General features: G+C 41.8%; 2 protein-coding genes across 2 annotated transcripts; both read left to right on the top strand.

The window, feature by feature from the left end:
• Nucleotides 1–5139: 5139 nt before the first annotated feature.
• Nucleotides 5140–19541, top strand: TMEM175 (transmembrane protein 175). Its single transcript, XM_082784322.1, has 10 exons — nt 5140–5518; nt 5687–5725; nt 6964–7061; nt 8965–9016; nt 10702–10737; nt 11879–11962; nt 12653–12817; nt 14600–14678; nt 16496–16637; nt 17191–19541. The coding sequence occupies exons 1-10, from the start codon at nt 5354–5356 to the stop codon at nt 17852–17854; spliced, it is 1524 nt and encodes a 507-aa protein (XP_082640448.1). The 5' UTR covers nt 5140–5353; the 3' UTR covers nt 17855–19541.
• Nucleotides 19542–21484: 1943 nt separating this feature from the next.
• ATP5ME (ATP synthase membrane subunit e) lies at nt 21485–23754 on the top strand. The gene is made up of 4 exons (XM_082784143.1): nt 21485–21588; nt 21748–21802; nt 22077–22175; nt 23617–23754. Exons 1-4 carry the CDS (start codon nt 21553–21555, stop codon nt 23640–23642), a joined length of 216 nt encoding a protein of 71 aa, XP_082640269.1. The 5' UTR covers nt 21485–21552; the 3' UTR covers nt 23643–23754.
• Nucleotides 23755–25460: the final 1706 nt, after the last annotated feature.

Below are 25460 nucleotides of genomic sequence, written 5' to 3'. Positions count from 1 at the left end.
CACTGTACTTAGCTTCAGTGATGAACTGTGCAGAAATTTATCTCTTTTTTATACAAGAAGATATGTTTACAACAGCTCCAGGTGATAAGCTGTGGTCTTCTTCTCAAATACTGCTTTTTTTTTTCAGTGGCTCAGTGAAGAGCTACATATATATAACAACCAACAGCATGGTCTGTAGAGCCAGTAGTAAAGGCAGCGTGTTCGTTATAAATTACCTTGAATTCTGAGACTAAAGGCTATGCCCTTGCTCAAAAAATAGTAAACTTGTGTATGGTCAGGCTTTCTCAGTTCATTTTACAGAATCCTTTTCTCCTACTGTTTGCCTTGATGAAGAGATACACTAGGGAACAGCTGGATTCAAGATATCTAAAAAAAGCAAGCAAGCTCCGCCCCTTTGGAAGCTTGTTTTATTTTAGCATTTTTTGGAATACATTGCAATTGCACATTGGAATAGTGAAGTACAACACAGTGTCACAAAGCTACTTAGGAAACAGCAGGTGTGTCTGGTCTTAAAAACCCCCTGTTCCCACTGCAGTTCTCCACTGCTGCAATATACCATGTTCAGCTCAGCTTCACTAAATCAGCAGCCATTTCCAAAAGTCTTGCTCCATGACCTAAGCATGTTATACAGCAACAAGAGGGGTACTGAGACACAGGTGGAGAGCTACAACCAAACACCTTATTGGCCATCATGAACAGAAGACATCACTCACTAGGCCACCAATAAATGTCTTGTGAGGGGTGTCTGTTCATTCTGCAAAGGCTTCACTGATAAGAGTGTGTCTCATTTCAGGACACATCTTCCCATTTATGTGATATATGTGGTAATAAAAGCAGTAATGAACATAAAACACTTAGACAAATGAGCCAAAACCAACAGCATGTGGGTTTTTTTTTTTCCCCACATACTTTACCTCACTGTAAGCTTGTATTTCTTGTTGCAATACATTTACATCCTGAAAGTGTGTACTAGTTTTCCAGAAATAACTGCAGTTATTTACTGACAATGTAATGAAAACCACATGAAGAGGAGGAGGCAAAAGACCACGTGCACCCATTTCAGTTTTGCCTTTTTTTTTTTTTTCATTATTAATCCTAGGGGCAAGAGTTTTCAGCATGTAACACTAAAGAGCACCTGTTCTCAGAGGATTGCTCATGTGTGTGAAGGAGAACAATAAAGACTTTACACCGCAGTTAATGATTATCAGAAATGCCCTTTGAAGTCCATTAACTCACTTGTTTTATTTTGTTGACTCTCTTTAGTTTCAAAAAGTTCATTATAATACCTCTCAAAAATAAACTAGTCACAGAGATATGTGTTCTTGGAAGGATATCACTTCTGTGCAATACCCTGAGCTCAAGTTCTGCAAAACACGTTGTACAAAGAACCTAAAAATGTTCACATGAACAATTTCAGTCTTCTCCTGCAGCTGACCTGCTGCAGAGGAGCTCTGCAGAGAAGGACCTGGGGATGGTGGACGACGGGTTGGCCTTGAGCCAGCAGTGAGCCTTTGTGGCCAAGAAGTCCAACGGGATCCTGGGGTACATTAAAAAGAGCATGGCCAGCAGGTCAAGGGAGGTGATCCTGCCCCTCTACTCTGCCCCAGTCAGGCCTCACCTGGAGTACTGTGTCCAGTTCTGGGCTCCCCGGTACAAAAAAGACAGGGATCTCCTGGAGAGAGTCCAGAGGAGAGCCACAAAGATGATACGGGGCCTGGAGCATCTTCCCCATGAAGAAAGGCTGAGAGACCTGGGTCTGTTCAGCCTGGAGAAGACTGAGGGGTGAACTGATCCATGTTTATAAATATCTGAAGTGTGGGAGGCAAACAGAGGGGGCCAGGCTCTTTGCAGTGCTGTGCAGCGATAGGACAAGGGGCAATGGCCAAAAACGGGAACACAGGAAATTCCACACAAACATGCGTAAGAACTGCTTTACAGTGAGGGTTACAAAATGCTGGAACAGGCTTATATTCATCTATCACTGGTGAATTTTCTATAACAATGTGAACTGCTTCTCTAACAGTCATGTTTCCTTTGCCTCACTTGCTAATGCTTCTTGACCAAGTGTAAAAAACACTGTTGGTGTCACTAGATGCAAACAACTGTTATGGAAAATGGAGAGATGATCCGGAAGACCTTCCACAGATGTAATCACTTCCACTATTGCTCTGTAGCCCATGATCTCAAAAAGAAATCGCTATTTGAGCCATAAAACTGTACCAATCCCAACTGAAGTCCACACATATCCTGCTTGTATTTGGCACACCATTTCGGTATTTCAGCCAAAGGCTTCCCCCTTGTTGTTTTACAAGCTTATTTTTGCCACAGTTCTGCTATTTCCTTTCATTGTCAATACAACACTTCAGTTCAACTGGCTTATAAAAAAAACCGCAGCTTTCAGAGATCTCACAGCTCACGTAGTTCTTACATCTTGGTCACTTTGTTCAGTTTTAACAACACATACTGCAGCTTAGACCATTCAGGCCAGCCTGAAATGAACGTCACCTGAGGCTACGGGGGACAGGAAGGTTCTTCTGGGTATCCTTGGCAGAATGAAGAATAGCCATAGGGTTCTGGTTAGAATTATAGCTTTATTATTACATAAAAACTTTAGCAGTCAGCATATCTCATTCCTATGTAAAATTTCTAGCATTTAGCTTACAGTTAATGTAGAATGCCTAATAATTAGTACAGCTATCTTATTATATAAAATTCTTAGTTACGTGGACTTTTCAGCCACCTGGATCCTCTGCAGATCATATGTCAAATTCTTAATAATCAGCATATAATACAGCAATCATACTCCACATTCAGACTTCACCTAAAAGAACATGAGTCACTCACTCAGTCCTCAGAGGAAGAAGATGATGGTGGGGGTGTCCCTGGCCTCATGGGGATCAAAGGTTTTGCTGTCCAGCAGCAGTTCCAGTCTAAGCCCCAGTGAGGGCTTACTGCTGCTTGATTTTATAGGCAATATCTCACGTGCTGTTAGGCGTCCCTGTTCCATGATGGGTGTCGCCACGTGTTGGTGGCCCAGCACCCAGGCTTTGATAACGCTGAAGGGCTTAATCACACCGCCAGCAGGAGGCTTGCCTGCTAGTGGCTGTCAACACACCCTGGTGCCAGGAACGGGGGACAGAGAAGGGCAGTGGGGGGCAATACATGGCGAGCTGACTGATGTGTTACAGCTCTTTACCTTACTGTTGGTTCTGCTAACCATATTACAGGGGATTGGGGACAGGGGGGTATCAGTCGCAGTTTACATACCTGCCTCAGGAAATTTCTGCAGAACAAATGCTGTCCTAACTGGCAAATTTACTCAGGATCTGCTCTCTGGATTGTTGCTGGCACTCCACAAAAATTTCTGAGGTGATTTCCCAGGCCTCTCTCTGCTAAGCTCCATTGCTAGCGTGTTTCAGTTCCTCACAAGTCTCCCCATACACGTTACAAAGCTGCGTAGCTCCTACCCTTTTCCGGGTGACGCCTTGCAACTTCGCAGCTCTCTCCTCTGCCGTTTCTTGCTTCTGCGTGCAGACAAGATTCTCATCTCTTTTCACATTCTTCTCTCCTGGAAGACTATGTTTTGCTGTCTCAGGCTGATCAGTGGTGGAACCCAGATAGGTCTATAACATCTACCCCCCTCACTGCAGACCCCAATTCATTTAAAAGCAAACTTCTACCAGGTGTAGAAACACCCCAGCAGAGTCCGAGGCACAACTGACTGACATCCACAAGTTCTTGCAACTATTGCCTGGATCTTACTCTCTAATTTCCAACTCCTGTTTATAAACTTCAGAGATTTCCACAGCATTTCTGGCATACCTGCTGAAATATTCCTTTCAAGAAGTCTATTACAAATTCATTCCAATGTGGTATATGCTCAGCAACTTATTTCTGATCTAGCCTCTGTACTTTTTGCTTCAGCTGATAGAGGAACTGAGGCAAATCAATTACTGATTACTGCAAGCAGCACCTTCTACTGCTAGAGTGCAAAATCTTATATTTTGATTTTTTTTTTTTTCAGTCTAGACCATCTTGGATATCTAATTCCAGTCAGTAAGCACAGTCAGATGTTTAAGAATTAAACCACGCTCTCAGTGTATTCTCAGATTTGAATTTCTCCAAACCTAGAACATTTTCACCCCAGCAGTGTGGGCAAGCAATTTGAGTTCTTGGCTTCTTCTCTAAGAGGTCTTACATGAAACCCACTATGTAGAGAATACCTCTTCTAGGAACTGGGGAAAATAATAATATGATGATGATGACTAAGATACTGCCAGACTAAAATCTTTCACAAATTCGGGAATATTCCCGTTCAGTTACAAGAAAAGACTAACAATGAAAGTAGTTCTGTGTAGTAAAACCACTTTGCAACAGTGTTTGAATCACATCAGCTGGAGCACAACTTCACTGAAACCATACGCCTATATGTAGGCTTATAAATTATATATATTCCAGATGGACTGTCGTTGTGGTATGAACTAAATGCCAACAAGATAAAAACATGAACGTAAACCAAAAGCCTCTAGTTGCAGCTGCAAAGGAGAGAACAAAGTACATAAAGCAAATGATTTGAAGTGGCAAGGCTGGTTGGGCCAGTAATAAAACAAAAATAGTAATTAAGAAAAAAAAGAAAAAAGAAAAAAGCTACTTTGGAATTCACATACAGATTTTAAAATATGATGTATAAACAAAACTGAGAAATTCTGAACATCACAGCCTCTGTGAAGTGTCATTTTTGGTGTATACACATTAGATGTAAAGAGCCAACTCAAGTCACCTGTACCAGGCACCAACTTCAAGATACTCTCACTGACACTCCCAGACCTAAGGAAAATCATTCTTAATTTGTATTTCCAAAAAATCAGACCATGTGTCTGAGAGCATTGTCCAAATGCTTCTGGAGTTCCAGCAGGCTCAGTGCTGTGACCACTGCTCTGGGCAGCCCGTGCCAGTGCTCGAGCACCCTCTGGGTGCAGACCCTTTCCCTAACCCCCATCCTGACTCTCCCCTGTCCCAGCTCCATGCCGTTCCCTCGGGTCCTGTCGCTGTCCCCAGAGAGCAGAGCTCAGCGCCTGCCCCTCCGCTCCCCTGGTGAGGGAGCTGCAGGCCGCCATGAGGCCTCCCCTCATCCCGCTCCGCCCGGGGCTGGGCACACGCAGCTCCCGCAGCGGTGGCGGTGCCGGTGCGGCGGCGAGCGGCGGGGCAGGGCCACGGTCGGCAGCCGCCTCCCGCCGCGTGCCCCGGGGCCGCTCCGCTGCTCTCCTGCCCGGCGGGGCCGGCGTCTCTCGGGCCCGCTTCCCGGCCGGGCCCCGCCACCGCCCCGCGGGAGGCGCCGGCTGCCGGCGGGGCCATGTCGGCTCCGCGGGCCGCCACGCCGGGCCCCGTCCCCGGAGCCGTGCCGGGGGAGGCTTTGCACGGCCGGGCGCTGGAGCTGGAGCTGGGCAGCAGCACGCAGACCTCGCACCGGCTGCTGGCCTACAGCGACGCGCTGCTCTCCATCATCGCCACCGTGATGGTGAGCCCCGGGCTGCCCGGGTTTGTAGGGACCGGGGGGGTGCGGGGAGCAGGGAGCCGGGACTGCGCGAATGTCTATCCGCAGCCGTCTGGAGTTGTGTTGGGCTTCATTCAGGCTCCGAGCGAGGAAATGAGCTGCGTGTGTACTCATTGGGCTTTCTTCTTTCAGATTCTGCCTGTGGCCCACACAAAAATACACCCCGATCAGGTATCTCTGCTGTTCTTGTTCTGTTGTTGTTGTTTCTGGTATCTTTGGACATGCATGTGACGTCCTGATTTAACACCCCACTTCAGTTCAAGCTCCAAACTTCACAAAGAAAGCTAAATAACGTTATATCTAACAAGAAATTTCCTCTAGGAGGAGGAGCTGTTGAACTCAAGGTGAAAAATTTTAAATACTGAAGATCCGTGTAATCTACAGGAGTAATGACATAAAACCTGAATGAAATGTATATGTATACACATCATAGATTTTATACTTTTATTATACATACATTTTATACTTTTATTATACATAGATTTCATACTTTTGTATGAAGATAAATTACCTGTCAAACCAAAGCATCTTCCAGAAAAAAAAATTTAAAAAATAAATAAAAATCAGCTCTTATTTGTAATATATCATCTGTCAGAGAAGCCACTTAATGTAGTGCTGGCTTTAAGACCAGTTTAATCACAACTGTAATAATAATAATAATAATAATAATAATAATAATAATAATAATAATAATAATAATAATAAAAAGGGACTACAGAAAATTAAATCAGAATGAAGCAGGAGTGTTGGGCAATGCAATGTAGTCTCTTGAGGAGATTCACAATTTTTTTAATCACAGTTTGTTTATCTGCTCTTAAAAACAGAGCTAGACTCAATGTTGAACGTTTTGCCTCAGTTTAGGAAACTCGGGTATGATCCAGCAAATACACTGCATCAGTCTGTGTAATCTATTCTGATGTTGTGGTGGTATGTGCAGAACTGATGTGGTTGAGCTCTTCCCTGCCCCATTGTGAATAATCATCATATGAAAATCCGTAGGATGCATTTACTTCAGAAGTCACTGTTAAGGAAATAATAGGGATGTTTTGTAGCCAGCCCTTCTCCTAAAATGCATTATCACAGTAACAGCAATGTGAGAGTGCATGAATGAATCAAAGGGTGAACTGAGGTCTGGAAAGCCCAAATTTTACAGGTTGAAGAGTTGTGTTGGAATATCATAGTCCATTAACTACACATTTCAGTATACTTATCAGTGTCTAATACAGTTTGTCTGCATGATGGTAAAAAAAAAAAAAAGACTATTGGAGGAAAACTGCATTACTGGCAAGCGTTTTCAAAAAAATACTCTGTATGACTGCATGTCATTCCCACTTGTAAGTAATGCTAGTACTTTCAGAAAATAACTATTTTTTCTTTCTGTCTGGGTGACACTTTTTATTTTGTTTCAGAAACTAGGTGAAAGCGTTCAGCAACTTCTTCTAACAAAAATTGCAGTCTACTTGATGACCTTCTTAATAGTCACAGTGGCATGGGCAGCTCATGTAAGGTAGGAACAAGCAAAAATGTTTAACTCCACTACAGAGTCAAAGAAAAGCTGTTGTTTAAAAGGGCAGAAGATCACCTTCTGTCTGATACGTTCCTATGTTGCTGATATGTTTCTGGACTTTTTGTTGTTGGATAGTAATTATGAAAATACACTGTAAGAAGTGCTATCCTAATCAGTGACTTAATGTGTTTCTACACTATAGAAACTGTGATACAAAGAAAAAGAAGTATTATATGTCCTTAAATTCAGAGTTACTCTTCATTTCACTTAATATTCTTGATGGAATTAAACGTAAGAGTATGCTGAAAAAGCATGACATTTTAAGTTGTGTGATGCACAAATAGAGGAATCCAGATAGGACTGCTGGCCTAAAACTTGTCTTTTTCAGTCCTCAGCAGTGCTTCTTGCAAAACTAGTTGTGATGTTGCAGATGCTGCATTTTCCACAGCTGTGGACATTGCCACTTTGCCACTTACATGTACCTTAGTAGTCAAAAGGAAATTAATATGCAGGTGTTTTGTGGGGGTAGGGCAGCAAGCATTTTTTTTTTCTTCTGCCATAGTATTTTGAGGGTTTTTATTCTTAAGAACAAGGTAAGCTGGTCCTCTTTCCAAATCCATTCATTTAAAGACAGTTTGGATTGTGTTCTAATGAAGTCACTAAAAAATAAAGTAACTTTGCTTTCTTTAGAGATCAGTTGTACGGAGGCAATTCTAATTTGTCATTTTTTTTCCCTAATAGCCTGGATTCTTGGTAATACATCCAAGTATTTACAATAATTAGATAGCAAACAGCTATAGTCCAAAGCAACATTTTGTTTTTCAAACTTGATATGCTTACCTCTAGTGAACACCTTGCAGTGTTAACAGGTGAGCTGAAATATGACAGTCAGTCTTTGGTGTACTTCTTTCTGGGTAAAGCAACAGCCTCTTAAAAATTAAGGAAAACATGAAATGTAATTGAGTGTTATTAATTTCTAAGTCAGCGTATATTAGAAAGCTGTGAATAAATAGATAGGATAGTTTTAAAGGAAACATGGCCTGAATAAATGTTATCTCTATGGTATTATTAAAATCCTCTCAGTCAAGCTAAAAATCAAGGCAGCTCTGCAGTTTACTCTCTACAGTATTGGAATCACAGGGTCATAGAATGGTTTGGGTTGGAAGGGACCTTACAGATCATCGAATTCCCCCACCATCCTATTGGGAAGGGCCACCTCCCACTGGACCAGGTTGCTCAAAGCCCCATCCAGCCTGGCCTTGAATACTTCCAACGATGGGACACTGTAAGCAATCATGGCAGTGCTTTTTTAATTTATCACGTTAGCAAATATTACCACTGTTTTTCCTCTAAGTAAGTGGATTGATCCTATTCTGTCAGAGGCGCAACCTGTGATTACCTCCTGTGTTCCATTTTCCAAGGTGTGATACCCATTTGTAGCTCTCTGAATTGTTAGGATTGTGGCGCCTTGATGTGTCAGAATGGCCATCTTGATTCCTTTTTCACACATGAATTGGCTCTTAACAACAGTTAAATTTACCTCACAGTAAAGATACAATTACAAGTGCAGAGGAAGGATAGAGCCAAAAAAATAAAAAATAAAAATAAGAGGTCAGTTTGATACGTCTTATGCCACTTGTCCTTCAAATAGAAATGGGGTTCTTAACAACTTTTCCATTGATTGGACTTGACTGTTCATATCTAGCTTTTCATTTTTTTTTTTTTCTAACAAGTGACTTCCATGTTTGAGTTTATGTTTTGGTAGCACTTGGACTGCTTGCCTAAATTCTGGAGCAAGGGAAATCAGGTTCCCCTGTAATACAATAAATGCATAATTTGTATGCAGTGTTGTAACATATTTCGGGAGCTGGCTTGTTCATGGTATCTTAACTTGCCTTGACAGGTTGTTTCAGGTGATAGAACTTATAGATGACGTCCTTGCGCTTCTAAATCTGGTGAGTCTTACCCAACATACCTGTGATTAGCTACCAACTGTAGGTCACTTTTTCTTTAGACTGTATACATACAACAGAATGTTTCTAATTTAAATCAATTCCACCAAATTTCAAAGCCCATAAGGTACAGAGAGCTTTAACTCCTCTTCGCCAAAGCACATGTTTGATAACTAACTTGCTTTTAACTTGCATTGTACACCAAAAGAAGATCTGCACGAGGTTAGGTGGAAGTTCATCTTAGGGAACTCAAGAGGTACCTAAGCACAAAGCTTTTGACTTTCCTGGTCTATGTGACTTTTTTCCTCCAGACTTGAGAAAATGACATTTTATGTCTTTTGTGGCAAAAATGATAGCTATGGGTTTGAGTTTGAGTTAAGGTTTCAGCCATTTCTATGTTTGAGTTACCCAGAAATTCATTGTGAAGCTTATTTGAAACACAATCTTAAAAAAAACTACGTCTGAGAGACCAGTCTCTGATGCAGTGTTTTGAGATTCACTCTTTCCTAAACCTTATCTGTTAAAAATTCTTTCTTTATTTGGGTGTGTATTTTTTAATGAGCTACCTTGTAATATCTTGGTTACAGTTAGTTGTAATGGGATGCTGCAATGGAAAGTGTATTTCTGCTTTCAGATAAAGCTTTGTATTTTTACTATATTGCTTAAAATTCGGTTCTCTCGACAATGTACAATTACACAGTTTGTTTAACTTTAGTGACTAAAAAATACTGAGTTTAAATTCTGTGAGAACACTACAAGAATTCATGTAAGAAGAGTTGTTTAAGGCATATAATTCTTCTGTAATTTAGCTTTCAAAACTATGCATTTCATAGAAACATTGAATGGCTTGAATTGGAGGAGACCTTAAAGATCATCCAACTTCAGCACCCTGACATAGGCAGTGATGCCACCCACTAGATCAGGCTGGCCAAGGCCCCATCCAGCCTGGCCTTGAGCATCTCAAGGGATGGGGCATCCACAGCTTCTCTGGGCAGCCTGTGCCAGACTCATGGCCCCTTACAGTGAAGAATTTCTTCCTAATGTCTAATCTAAATCTGTCCTCTTAGTTTTAAGACCATTCCCCCTTGTCCTGTTATTATCTATTTGAGTGGAGTCCCTCTCCATCCTTTTTATAAGACCCCTTTAAGTTTTGAAAGGCCACAAGGAGGTCTCCCTGGAGCCTTCTCTTCTTCAGCCTGGACAGCCCCAGCTCCCTCAGCCTTTCTTCACAGGAGAGGTGCTCCCCCTGTCTGATCATCTTTTCTGCCTGTTTTAGGTTTGTTTGTTTGTCCTTCCTTAGCTAATATTTGAAAAATTTATGATCAGAAATTAATGGCTTTGTCAAGGGAAATCACACATCCTAAGGAGGCGCTTCTATTTTTGGCATTGCTAGTCCAGTGAGAAGTCTGTTAGGAGCCATAAGGAAGACTTTTATCTGTGGCACTGTAAAGAAAACTAGAATTTTCTAAAATAAGTGTGTACAGTTTGCATAGCAAACCTTGAAGGTGTGTACAGAACTGGCTGTATCTTTCAGTCATAGCTCAGCCACTTCAGAAATGTTTTCTTCTCAAGATGCAACACTTGCATTTGAGTTGTTTGTGTTAAATTCTCTGGCTACATCTTAAATGATGCTATTGCTTGCTTGTAGTTCACCTAGTGTTTCAGTACACTTTTTTTCTTTTCTTTAGGCTTGTATGATGATCATAACTTTCTTGCCATACACTGTAAGTACTTTTCTAAATGTTGACATATATTTATGTTATGGTTTTTTCCTTATTTGGAAAGGTTATACCAAAGTATTCCGAAAGCCAGGAGACTATTATTATAGTGTAAACCCTGAATCCATTCTAGCAGTTAATTTTACAATTAGTGCATTAATCCTTAATTTCTTAAAATTCATCAAAAAAAAAATATGGAAGAATTTTCTGAAAATTCTTCATCTCCTGCATGTCATATGTAGGCCTGGCAGAAAATGGGTAATGTGTAAGATAAATAATAACCATGGAAAGCCATAGTATCCCAGGTTTTATTTAAAAGAAGCAGATGAATTGAATGTCAAAGTTCACTGATGAGAATTTTGAATTTTCTAAGGGAACTATACCTGTATTTCAAACTCCTCTTTAGATAGCAGAGTATTTTACTCTTGTAACCTGGAGAGAGTTTTTGGTATCATTTGTGGCTTATTCAGCAGTGGTGGTTCTAGCAAAAAGTATCTACTTTTTAAATATGCAGATTTGATGATCTAGTAATTTGTTTCTCCATGGATATATCTGTGTTATGTATTAATCTGCAAAGAATAAAGCTGTGGTCAGCAAAAGGGCCTTTGTCAGCAAGAGCACCTACTTCTTCCTTTGCCTCCAAGCTGAAATAATTTTTGGAAAGTTAGCTGTGTTACCCTAATACACACTTTTACTGCCCGCTTCTTTTTTTTTCTTTTTTTTTTTTTGTCTCACCTAATGAAGCTGCAGAAGTTGATACAACAAGCAGCCATGGAGGTAGAGAAATTAAAAGGTTCAAGAAGGTATCTTAATATCAAGAATATTCAGTTATGAACATCTCGTCTACTGAAAATGTTAAACTTCATGCTCAGCTGCAAATCAGCCTGTAGTTATTAAGAAGACATAGCATTAGAGGGGGTGAATTTTAGCAGTATCAGCATATGAGCAAAGCCGTCTATCCAGATACCCTCTGTTGGGATGCTTGCATGTGCTTGTGGCTAGAAACTGCATTTAGTGGAATTATATCAGAAAGCCAAGTGTTTATGCTTTAAAGTTTCAGTATCGAATGAAGAATACTCCTTTTTCTCTGTTGTTGTTCCTACGTTGCTTCCAAACTAAATGTTTGATCTGGTTGCATTTTTTCTAGTTTTCCTTAATGGCCTCCTTTCCAGGAGTACCTTTTGGAATATTCCTGTTCAGTGTCTGCGCTGTTGTCATTGGCCTTATACAGGTATTAGAGCTATCCCCTTACATTTTCACTTTTAGAGCCTAGATTCTATTGGGCAGAACTAAAATTAGGTTTATTAACTGTGGATATAAATTGCTAAGTGTCTTTTTCTTTTGTATAGCAGTATTTTTCAAAGCTGCGCCTGTTGCTGTGAGAAAACATGTGCAAATGAGATGATTGACACTGTCCTGTGAAACTGATATATGCAGCTAAATCAGCTGACCCACAGAATTTCTTCCCTCTCTTTAATTTTTTTTTTTTAAATTCTTCAAATTTAAATATTGATGAAACAGTAGTTGACCTTGCCTGCCTAAGTTCCCACTGAGCCACACAGCAGTGGCTGAGTGAACAGAGAGAGGCTTTCTGACTCAGTGCTAAATACATAGCACGGCACTGTTTGTTGCCTGGAACAGTGCCTTGTCACTTTCTGTTCCTTGCTATGGAGGCCTGCCTTCTTCATGTAAGATCCATGGTCATGTCATGCTCTGCAGAGGAAACTAAAATCCTGATACACAGAAAAGTGTGAAATCGCAGAGTTTCTAAGACAGGTCCTCCATGTGGGAGTGAAAAATAAGGTTGAATGTGTTCTGGAATTTGTAAATATATTTGTTTATTTATAATTTTGCAGTTATAGTGCTGAAATGCTGTGTGTACTTGTGTGTATTACCTTCAGTAACGCTCTTCTCCTTGCAGGCTGTGATAGTACTGTATGGATTCTATCACCCACACTTACTGAATCAACAGATACAAGTGTCTGAAAATCAGAATTTCTATAAGCGTCATATCTTGAAGATTATCCTAAGAGGACCGATTTTATGTTTTTTAGCAGCCGTCTTTTCCTTTTTCTTTATTCCTTTGGTAAGTTCTCCCAGTTAACAGAGTACTTGGGTACAGCAGTATGTATTATCTGTGTTTGTGCCTGTGTTAAAATAATGGTGTCCACGTTAAATATGCAGACTTTCTCAGTTGCTGGTTTTATGGTGATGTAATCATGGTTGCTATTTTGCATTGGATGTTTTCAATTCATACAGGCCAATTTTGTTTAATCTATGAATTTTGCATGGGTTTTCAAAGAATATTCTGCTACAGTATTTGCTTTACTTGCTTAGCCTTGGTTTTTGTAATGATTCCCTTAATTGATCTTCAGAAGCAGATCTAAACAGTAACTTAGCATTTTGCTTACCGTAAGTCAGTGAGATAATGTGAAAGGTTACATGAAATAAACATCACACTGCACAACTGAAGATAGGTGAATATAATTGCTGTACTCGCAAGGTGCAAGAAGGAATTGAATAAATAGACCAGTTAGCCAACCTGCATCTCAAAACAAATGTTTTTCACTAAAGCCTGCACTTATGGCAGCCTCGGCCACCTTTATTAAGTGGTAAGGTTGCATCTACATATTAATAACCATGGAAAATAATCAATGTTTTTACCACAAAATTTTGGTTACTATTGATAAAAGGGCCAATTATGAGTCCAAGCATGAAAATATCCAATTTTAACAAAATACTCTCCTCATCTCAGTCTTCCCTGTTACTTCCTTCTCTCTCTAGTTCACTAGTATTTTTATTTTTTTTTAATTAACATCAGTCAAATTAATCTACAGGTTGCACTTGTGTTTAGACTTGTGCAGTCTGTGAACCACTTGTGACCCACTGAGCTGTTTTTTGGACAGAAGTAGTACACAGAGACATGCAGCATATGCAAATTCCCCCCTAAGTACAGCTGGCACAATGGGACAGAGACACACTTCAAAAAGCATGTAAAGTTCAGGACACAGACACTTAAATCATGGTCTTTTTTTAGGGAACTTGTTGAAATAAATGTATTCAAATTTGAGAGAGATGGGGTGTTTTTGTAATAATGACTCTTCACAGAGATGCTTAGCAGAGCTTCTGCCTTCATCAAAGACATAAAGGAACCAGCAGAGATTCAAAGAATTTTATGAAGTTCTTACAGAATGCTGGTCAAAATCTGCGAAGAGCTCTGTCCTTGAGAGTATCCCTCACGGCTGTTTCTTTGCTTTAGCTTAAGAAACCTTTATATCTCCTTCCTTGCCACCACCCTCCATCACCTTATTTCAATACATTTTTTGTGCAGCCTGCTGGAATTAAAATTGTGATTCAACCAAAGAAAGTATTTTGTGCTTTTCTTGTTTGTTTTCTGGTTTTGTTGTCTACAGCCTTTCCTGATCACGTTATTACATTGTTATCCAAATAACTTGCCAGCACAATGCAGGGGTGCTTAGGAGTTTTAGCTGTCAAACTTGACATTTCAGGTTGAGTGGCAAGTGACAGATAGTATTAGAAATATGCAACGGTTCTCCAAACTCCCAAGAAATCGTTACTGCATTTGTTAGCAGGATTATTTCTCTTCCTGTTTTAATTCAGTATTCATAGCTGGCACTAAACTAGCTATCAAAACTAAACTAGCTATCAAAAAGCATTAGGATGCACATGTAATATTCAAGAGGTGCATGTTGATTTCAGGTGAGTCATTTCCATGTCATAAAATCAAGATTTTTTTTCTCAATGTGATTATACCTAAAGGTTGAGAATAACAGTTTAATGTTAAACTTAGAAAGAAATTTACATTTTGATAACTAAATTTAACCTCTGTTTATTTTTTTCTCCATAGTCTTACGTACTTCTCGGGCTTGTAATCATTTTTCCACATCTGTCTCGATTCATTACGTGGTGTAAAACCAAGATTTTGGGTGAGTAAGAGCATTTCTAGGGAGTATGTTCAGATATGTTATTAGGTTGTCAACATGTTATCCAAATAGCACGGAATGAAGTAATTTTAACTCTACTTCCAATTTCACTCTTGGCGTACAGTGATTTGGTGTTTTATTGCTTTGCTTCCAGTTTCTCCGTAGCCCTCTGCTTTCCCTTTAATTTACTAATAGATACATGTATATGTAAGGTATGCATTACTAAGTTGTTTCTGAAAGCAAAACCTCTCTGTTTTTTGCTGAGTGATGGCTGCAGGCAATCCTTCTTCCCTTCTAAAAAAGGAGAATGAGGACAGAAAAATATAGAAAGCAAGCTCTGTACCTGTATCATTTCCCAGCAGTACTCTATGGTCCCACATTCTCAAACCAGCAATCAGCAGCATGTTTGAGAGTCTGTAACAAGCAGATATGTAATTGAAGCACATCTAGTGTAAGTAACTGTTCAGTGCATTATGCCTTACGTATCTAACTGCTGTGGTTTAAATTCACACGTGGCTAAAGGCAGCCTAAATCCATGCTGCCTTCCCTCATGCTCCTTGCTGAGGTTCCTTCCGCCCCCTTTCTGTCAACACTGACCATTGCATAACCGTGCCAACAGCCACTTCTGCTATTCAGCTCTGCTGAGACTCTACTGAGGAGAGATGTTGCCGGTGCCAAAATAAAAGAGGAGATGTTACCATGCAAGCTATTTAGCCAAAAGAGGCACTGCCCCCCTTTGAGAGTAATATTAACTGAGCAGAAAAATACCAAACAGATGTATGTCTTTGGAATAAGCACTGCATAGGTGAGTCAGCAGAGTAACACCTTTGTGCCTCTGCTGCTCCATTTTAGCCCAGGACAAGTCTATCTTTGTTTGCTACGAATAGGAACCTATTTGATTCTGCCATGCAGAAGCAGGATTAGACAGGTAGAAATGCTTTGAAACAGCTGAAGCCAGAGTCTCAGATCCAGAGAAAAAATGGGCAGAGATATTTTGCTGTGCCTGCTGCAGTGGGCACACCGCTGTTCACAGCCAGGTCAAGGCTGTATTTGTCTAACCCTGTCAGATGGCTAACGTAATTTACTGTTATATTGATTGAGATGTGTTTACACTTGCTTTTTAATTGTGTTTCTCTCTTTAATTCTGGAAACTGCAGGCTTTTTCTTCATCAAATCTATACTCCTGAGGTGGTGCAGCTTGGCTAGCTGGGCAATTCAAAGCTCAGTCTTTAGGGATGAGTTTGATGTTTTCCTTAAAAGCTCCAGAGCCCCATCTTCCGGCGAAAGGCTGGATTTATTTTAAAGCAGGTGATTTCATGTGCCAGTGCAGCCCCGGTTCTGCAGTGAGGTTTTTCTTCCTGTGCAGTATAAGTTCTCCACAGTGTCTTTGGGGACCCACAGTTATTAAGGCTTCCTGGGGAAGCCGTCCTGTGCCCTCCTGGCACAGCATCTGATTTGTTTAGCTCAAATATTTTGTTCAATTAGAGCTTTGGGCCCGTGTTCATTTGGTGGAGATGGTCTGCTACACGGTTTAAAGGACAGGGATTTTTTGTCTCTGTTGTGCTTGTCCTGTAGGGAAGCAACATGAACTTCAGGGGGAGCCACAGCTGCAGGAAAAAAAGTGGAATGAGTGACATGTGTAGGTGGATAGGACCCTTCTTTCTATGGAAAGATTTTGAGGGGTGGAGAGAAAGAAAAAGGGAGATCACAGTAGGTTTTTTGTTGTTGTTGTTGTTTTTGTTTTTTAATGCTTTAAGTACCTTGCTTTGTACTGTCTGATTTTTGTCTTTCATTAGTATACATCCGGGTTTGTTTTCCAGGTCAGAGAAATGAAGAAGAGGAATACCATAGCTTAGAAACCTTTAGTTTTTACCTTAGTGAGCCTCTGAGTAAGGAACGGGTAGAAGCATTCAGCGATGGAGTCTATGCCATTGTAGCAACCTTGCTCATTTTGGACATATGGTAAGATTTTGTGTTGCCTCTGACAATTAGTGTTAACTATAATGCCAATTCATGTCTATATGTAATATCTGAGGAAATAAAGCTAACCAAACATTGCTTTTTACTTCTAAAGCCTGTAGTGGTTATCTCAAGTGTGATATTTTGGAAAGTTACAGAGCACAAATGGAAGATATTTTTAGCACATTTCAGAAGTACTAATCATTAGTCTGTTTAAAGTATATTGGGTTGGAGAGTCTTGAAGGACAAAGTCTCCTTTATGTTTAGATGTGTTTTCAGATAAAAGCCTTTTACCAACAAAAGCTGTTTAGTCCCTGTGGCAGCTTTATTAAATTAACCTGAAGGAAAGCCAATTTTCTTTTGTGTTTCCTTTCAGATTTAATTTAATTCATGAACTTTTATTTGAAATGCTTCTTTTGAGGTACAAACTAGAGAACTACAGAGTGGATGCCTGTTCTTTCCTACACACCCAGATTAAAACAAAATACTTAACTGTTGCCCCAGGAGTGTTTTTATAAAACTAACATGCAAAGTAAAGTGAGTTTTCTCTCCACAGTGAAGACAATGTCCCCGATCCAAGAGAAGTGAGAGAGAAGTTTCATGGCAGCCTTCTTGAAGCTTTAAGTGAATATGGGCCAAACTACCTTGCCTACTTTGGCTCATTTGTAACAATTGGTCTCCTGTGGTTTGTCCATCACTCACTTTTCCTATATGTAACAAAAGCCACCCGATTAATGGGACTGCTTAATATACTTTCATTGGCATTCATTGGCGGGCTTCCACTGGCTTACCAGCTGACCAGTGAATTTGCAGAGAAGTCTCACAATGAAATAGAAGCCATTCAGGTCAGCTGTGTTATTACTTTCTTTGCCAGCATATTTCAGTTTGCAATATGGACTACAGCCCTCCTGCATGAAAGGGAAACGTTGCATCCTTTTGCTAGGTATGGTGGCAAGGAGCATGCCTTCATGTTTGCCAAGCTGGCTCTCTACCCTTGCGTAAGCCTAGGGGCCTTCTTTCTAACGTGCTTGTTAAGTGAATTTAGCACAGAAATTTTCCATCTTATGCAGATTGTAATCCCATTTGCTTTTCTTGCCTTGCGCATTTTTGTTAGAATTTCCTTAACTCTCATAAAGTCTGTGATGTCTCTCTCCAGGCGGAAGGTTGTACTGCTAGAAGAGGAGGAGGCATGTTTGTCTCCTACTGATACACTGTCATAAATTTCCATGCAGTGCATGCGAAGTTGCAACATTAATTGCAATTCTTCTAACTCGCATTGTCTTGATGTGTAATCTGTATTGATCTAAATTAAAGCCTGTGTTTGCCATAACTGGGTCATACTTCAGCTGTAGCTGGTCATGCTTGAGACTCTGCAAAACCAGTAACTGAAAAAAATAAGGGGGTGGGGGAGAAGGAGCTAAGTAGGGAAGACAGAAAGCATGTTCCCCTGCCTTGACAATTAACCTTTTGGAAACAAATGCTGCTTGAAGTACAACTGCAGTGATGATCGATGATGAAATACACAGATACCCAGCAAAATATCCTTTTTCAGACCTGTGATAGTCATTGTGGCAACCAAGCACAGGTATAGAAGCTGGTTATGCTGCTACAAGATAGGGAGTGAGGTTTGGAAGAGATGATGGAGACCTGTTTTTCTGGATGGTGAATCACTGTAAACATTTGTGTATACAGATTGGTGGTCTCCCTTTTAATTTTATTTTTATTTTTTATGGTTTCGTTGCCTCTTCTGTGTAGCCACAAACTTGTGGTAGCGTTTTGAAAACTACTTCATTCTGAATGACTCTGAGCATAAGTTCAGATAGAAGTTGCAATTGAGACCCATATGCCTTCTCCCAGGCTGCCTGAACACAAGTTCTTCAGTCATACTTGTTCTTTTTCGAAAGGCTGTATTTCACAAATGAGGATCCATGTGACTACATGAACTAGTTTTGGTATATCCCTGGGAAGAAATCTCAAGAGCTGTGGGACTAGAGGTAAATTTGTCAGTCCTTACATTTCTTTTTGGCAGAGGCATTTGTTTGTATCTTGAACTTAGTGCCTAACAGCTTTAATGCTTTATTTAAAAGCATTTGGGGGATTTTGGTGTTCAAAAAAAAAAAAAAAAAAAGCACCACAAAACAAACAACAATAACAACAACAATAAAATAAAACCAAAGTGCTCTGGCAAATAACGCTTGGAGTAATGATAGTGAGAACAAATTCAGATATCTAGTTTCAGTTCAGATCAGTCTGAAAGCACTTGTACTTTTGGTTTGAAGCACCTTGGTACTGACATCTAATCCTTAGTATTGTGTAATTCTTGTGAAAAAGTATCTTCAAATATGCAAGGAGTTTTATACCTGGTTTAGGATAAATGATTTGCAGTAAGATTATGTGATGTGTTACGTGTTGCTCTTTCGTTCTAATAACTAATAAAAGCACTTTTGGTTCTGTGTTTTTGTTTCAACTATGCCGTCGGCACGTAAGCAGTGAATATCTGTATTTGTAATAAATTTCAATCAGTGAAGAAAAACAGCAAAGCTTCCAGCCCTTTATTTCTGCTTTCGCAGTTTGGTCATCTTGTTGCAAATTTTTATCTTCTGTCATAGTAAGTATATGTGTTAATACCAATTTTTTTTTATCAGATATGTGTGAGTGAGCTCTGGAATAGTTTAGGTTCTGGGGTTCAGCTCAGAGAAGTTGATGGATGTAAAAAAAAAAAAAACAGAACTAACCTGCGTGCTTTGTGATAGGTAGTGTTTAGACAGTCAGATCGTAAAGGCAGCATGGAAAAACACCTAAACTTTTAATTGGATGTAAAAAAAGGTTTGAAAGGTTTATTCTTTTTTTGTTGGTACTTGAAAATGAGACCTGCAACTGAATCTGACCACAGAGTTTCATTCCAGCGTTTACAGGGATGCTTTGAATTGCACTGAATAAATAAAAGTGACTAAATAAAGCATTTTTCCTTTTTTATTTTTTCCCCATTTGGAAATAAATGATTTCTTCTGCAGAAAGAACTTTTTTTCCTGTAGCCAGGGTAGTAGTATTTAAACAAAATTTCGTAATGTCTCAGAACCTAAATTTGAAGGCAAACTTGATCTGAGTTTTCATATAAACAGAGTTGGTTTAAGATCATTTTGACTGACATTTTTTATAAGTTGACGAAACAAAATGCATTTTGGAAAAAAGCATTGATTTGAATTGTGATATTCTCAGGTAGAAATAATATTCCCAAATCTAACAAGTTACTTTCTACAGGATTACTAATGGCCACAGGTTTTTTGCCTCTAGAAAAGTTAAAGTGACACACTTAGAGTGATTATAATAATCCCAGAATCAAAAGAATGGATGAGGTTGAAAGGGACAGCCGCAGACTGTCTAGTCCAACCCTGCTTGCCAAGTTAGGGTTGGTTTGAGCAGGTTGCTCAGGGCTATGTCCATTCAGACTTTGAGTGTCTACACACAGAGACTCCACAACCTCTCCAGTCAATGTGTTTGAGTATTTAACACCCTTAGAGTAAAAAATGTGGTGGTGGTGGTCCATTTTGAAGGAACTTCCTGAATTTCAGTTTGTACCCATCGTGTTTTGTTCTACCCCTGGGCACAACCAGGAAGGGACAGGCTCAGTCTTTACTCCTCCCCATCATGTATTCTTAAACATGGGCAGGATTTCTCCTGAGCCTTCTCTTGTGGGCTGAACAGGTCCAGCTCCCTGTCTGTCCTTTCATGAGAGACGCTCCAACCTCTCTGTTGTCCTCATGGCCCTTTGCTGTACTCAGTTTGGACTGTCACTGGCTCTCGTGTACTGAGGAAACAACAACTGAATGAAGCACTCTAGACATGGTCTTAGCAGTTACCTCCCTTTACCTGCTGGTGACACTTTCCGAAGTCTAGGATTTTGGTTACATTCTTTGTCCCAATAGCAGTTTAAATAAAATACGAATGTGAAGAAAGAAGGAAAGCTGCAGTAAAACTTTTGTTCTAATGACACTGGAATTGTTGCCTGTGGTACTGGCACTGCTACTGAAGAAAAACTACCTCTGAAGCTGTGAATAGGTCACGTTTGACAACATGGTCATTCACGGGAGGGTATTTGAAAAGTCCATTGTCTCTCCATTTATAAAACTGTGATTCCAAGATGATGATAGTTTCTTTTGTTCAGGCAGGTTGGCCTTAATGAATTCATGTTCAACATGAATCCATTCGAGACATCAGAAGATGCTAACAGGCACTGGCAGGCAGCATTGTCATCACAGAATGGTTTGGGTTGGAAGGGGCCTTAAAGATCATCCAACACCAACCCCCTGCCATGGGCAGGGACACCTCCCACCAGCCCAGGTTGCCCAAAGCCCCATCCAGCCTGGCCTTGAACACCTCCAGGGATGGGGCATCCACAGCTTCTCTGGGCAGCCTGTGCCAAGGCCTCACTGCCCTCTGAGGGAAGAATTTCTTGCTAATGAAGAGCTATCCTTAGTCTAAGACCATTCCTCCTTGTCTTATCGCTGTCAATCTGAGTGAAGAGTCCCTCTCCAAAGCCTTAATTCACTGCAGCAATTTGGCTTGCAGACTTCTGGTTGGAAAACTTGTGGGGTTAGTTAGCATAGCACGGTGCCTGGTTGCTGACCCCATGTTCGCTATTACCAAACAGGGCAGAGAGGGGGGACGCTTTTGTAGCGGGGCGCGAAGCACAGATCTCCCCCAGCTCTTATAATCTGACATTTTACTGCAGGCAGCTCCCTTCTGAGGGGCTGTACAGACGCCTGGCGGGTACAGCGCCATGGCTGCCATGAGGCGGAGCCGGGACGGGGCGGGCGGGCGGTGCTTCCCCGCCTTCCCTCCACCGCCCCCCGGCCTCCAGCGGCCGCCTCCTTCCGCCGGTTGCCTTCCGCCGCCCCGTCCTCGCCGAGCTGCCAGGATGATCCCCCCGGTGCAGGTCTCGCCCCTCATCAAGGTGAGCCCGCGGCGGCCGCTGCCGCCATCTCGCCCTGAGGCGAGGCGAGGCGAGGCGCGGGACTGAGCCGGGCATGGCCGGGCAGGGGCAGGGGTAGGGGTAGGGCAGGGCGGCGGGGTCTGAGCGGAGGGCACACCCTTGTCTCTTGCTCCCCTGCAGTTCACCCGCTACTCGGCCCTGCTGATGGGGATGATCTACGGCAAGAAGCGATACGGTGAGTGCCGCCCGGGGGGCTCCGCGGCCACCCCGGGCTCGTCCCTGCTCCCCTGCCTCCCTCCCGCCCCGCAAGGGCACCTTGAGGCCGCCGCCCGGCCGCCATTTCCCCCCAGCCCCATGCAGCGCCGGGCGGTGCGGGGCCGTGTGGCTGCGCCTCTCCTCGCCGCCCTCTTTTGGGTTTTTATCCCGGTCTGAGGGAGCTGGCAGGTGCCCAGCGTGCCCCCCCCCCGAGCGCTGGGCACCCTGTCGGTAACCACCCGTGTTGGCGGCAGACTACCTGAAGCCGATCGCCGAGGAGGAGCGGAGGGTAGAGGCTGAGGAGAAGAAGAAGCGCGAGGAGCTGGAGAGGATCGCAAAGGAGCTTGCAGAAGGTAACTGTGCACATTACCTGAGCCATGCCGCTGCTCTGTGTGCACCCGAGGTGCTGAGCCATGGGCTGCAGGCTCTGTGTGTCCACAGACTGGTGGCCAGGGCTCTGAAGGGCTCTCCATCCTGCCTGTGTGTGCAGAGAAACAGGGCAAAGCAGTGTTGTAGCCTAGCAGAGCTTAGGCCAGGTTAGGTGGCTGCCTGAATTTCCACTGAGGAAACAAGCTGCTGAAAAGTGTTGTTCATTCTGGAAACAGTATCCCGGAGTTGAGTGTTACCTGTACTCAGCAACCTCTTTTCAGCTGGGTGTAGTAAACCTGTGTCCCTGTTTATCCCTGCTACACCATTCTCACAAAGGCACCTGGTGGTCAAAATCCGATGTCTTGTACACCTGCTTGTGATTGCGAGTCACTTTGAAATGTAATCACCGGCATAGTGTTAGAGGTCAGCTTCGTTTGTGGTGCCTCATGAAAAAAATGAAGGTGGCCTGCTGCTTTTATATCTCATTCCTTTCTGCCATACAATATTCCTGCTGCCGCATGCTTTCTCTCATCCTCAGCGTTATTTCTTTGGTCTTCTATGCTTTTCCAGTATCATTAGAGCGGAACATGCTCTTAGGCCTGAGTTTAAGTGCACTGAAAATAAGGGAAGACTTGAAGATTACTGGTTAATAACCCTGGCTGTATTTGGTGTAGCTACATGCTTAGTTACTTTTTCTGTAGGTAATATTGGCATTTGTGTTGTCCTGAGCAAGGTTAATGCTGAATAAAGCCCATTAAAACTAACCACAAACAAACTACACATACATAAAATCAAATAATCAAGTTGCTGAATAGTATTCTTTCATGGAGGCATAGCTATTTTGCACAGGTCTACTGCCTTAAATATGCAGCTTTCATTGAACTATTTAAATTGACTTTTTTAGATATTTTCTAGTTTAGCTGGAGCTTTTTGCATTTTGAGGGACAGGTGCTGTACCACAGGATTGCTACTGAATTTGCTAGTGGAATTCTGTGATGATGTCCTTAGGATGGTTAATCTATTTAAATGCCCTGTAATTGCCTGGCTGCTTTCTCAGCAGCAATTTGGCATGGTTTTCCAGTACGAAAAGCAATTGCTTAACTTGATTCTTTTTTAGTAGTGGAAGATTGTTTTTTAAAAATGGGTAAGTGTAAGTATCTATAATGATAACTCTATCTGGGCTTATTTGAAGTGGCAGTTCCAAGAAACTGTCATTTACCAATGAGTAAGACAAAAAAGTGTCTTTACCCTAGAGGAAAGAAATACACTTCTGTTGAATAAGCAGAAGCGGGAATTGCAAAAGCCAGCTAGGAAGAAATGGCATAATTAAGGGCAGCCTTTGATCCTGCTAGTGTTTTGCAAATTTTAGTGCTGCATGGGAGTGACAAGTAGCCCTAACTGTGTTTGTTTTTCCCTCCCTTCTAGCGAGTGAAGATTCCATTTTGAAATGAACGTAAGATCGGATCTTAGTTTCACGCCTAAATACATGGCTAGGCTCTGAACTGTGTAATGGTTGATGGACTCTGTATGTTATTCTATCAATAAAACACTTAATACATTTCAGTTAGTATTTTTTGACTGAATTGCACTGAAAAACAACAGAAGTACTTGCACAGTGTCAAAGAGGAAACGTTGATCACAAGTTGACCACTGCTGCTGCTGACAGAACACCCCCTTGCATTCCTCTGGCATCAGAGCTGGGCTCCGCACCTATTGCACATAGGGAATGTTTGTGATCAGGATATCCATGGGATTTAACATATTTTTGAGCCCATGGAAAAGGCTGTCATTGCACTTGTTGCCTGTAATTTCACTGATTTTTTGAGCCTTTTGGAAATCTGAGGAATTACTGCTGACTTATTAATAGGTTCTTTTTAAGAAATAGGTTCTTTTTAAGAACCTATTAAAAAAAAAAAAAAAGTTTTAAAAAGTTTGAAACAAAACATTGCATCTTAACCTCACAAGATAACAGGATGTTTTACATACTTAAAAGCCAACATCCTTTCACAAGGCTTATTTTCAGGAGCTCTAAGATCTGAATTGCTGGAATTTTTTTTATTTATTTATTTTTTTTAAAGCACTGGTGCTCAGCCATGTCTGTGATGCTAAGCTTTAAGCAGTCAAGTACTGATTACGTAAAATAAAGGTTACGGAAAAGAACACCAAGATGCAACACATTGGGGATTCAGCTGTAACACTGTGCTTAAACAGAGTGTGATTATAGTGGTATTTAAGCTGAAATATTTGCATTGTTCTAGTTAAGGGCTGGCCATGGAGGTCAGCATTGCTTTTAGCTGGCGGTTGCTGGAACTGGACCTCCAGTGCGTCCTGGTGAGTAAACACAGCACAAGTAACACTGCTAGGGTGGAGGGTGAATCTGGTGGAGGAGCTCCAGGGGATTTCTGCAGCTTGAGCTGCCTTGAGGCGGAATGTGGCTGAGGTGGAAGTGCCACCATGCCAACGGAGTCCTCAAAACCTGGCTGCGGGGACAGGCAAGCAAACCTCTTGTAAAACATTTTGTACTGGGATAAATTAAAAAACAAACAAACAAAAAACAGTGCTAAAGAGCTGTAGTAATAGTACTTCTGAACATTGTAACACATCTTGCAGTGTCCCCTCCTGCTCTCCCACTGGAGCTGAGTGCTGATTCAAAGGTGAAACAACCCCCTTGGGCTGTAGGTAGGTATTCCAGAAGCAGAACTAAATTACAGCACCCCCCAGGGCAGCTGGTTGCCTCGCCTGTCTAACACCTTGAGTGGGGAGCAAATTACAAGCGGCGTGGTTGCGGCAGCGCCACGAGGTGGAGAAACGCCTGTTAGTGAAGGATCGCTGACCCAACAGGAGAGCAGTCCTGGCCTTTTAAAAAATGACTACCCGGTGACTACTATTCTGCAAAAAAATAGGTTCCATCACCCTGCCCGCATACCCTTACAGCCGATGGGAGCAGCCCCGAGAGCAGCCTGGGTGTGGTGGGGAGATGTCTGCTGGCCTCGGAGCCAGGAGCAGCCGTGGGAAGCACAGCTGGCATCCTCGAAGTGCAGCTGCCTCCCTCAGAGCCTGGCACATCCGAGACACTCTCAGTAAGTGCAAAAGCAAGAAGCTGCGAGGGTAAATCTAATTAATTCTTACAGCAAGCTTATCTGGGAAGTGGAAAGGAGTCTGAAAATGTAGGAAATGGGGACAGCTATCGACTGCTGTAGCTGGAAATACAGAAAGAAGTCAGAGAAAAGTCAGAAGTGGCCTGAGAAAATACAAAACAGCTCCACCTA

This window comes from Aythya marila, assembly GCF_965140915.1.
Source record: "Aythya marila genome assembly, chromosome: Z".
NCBI lineage: Eukaryota > Metazoa > Chordata > Aves > Anseriformes > Anatidae > Aythya > Aythya marila.
Note: the sequence above shows the minus strand (reverse complement) of the source record. Positions and strands in the feature narration are given on the sequence as shown.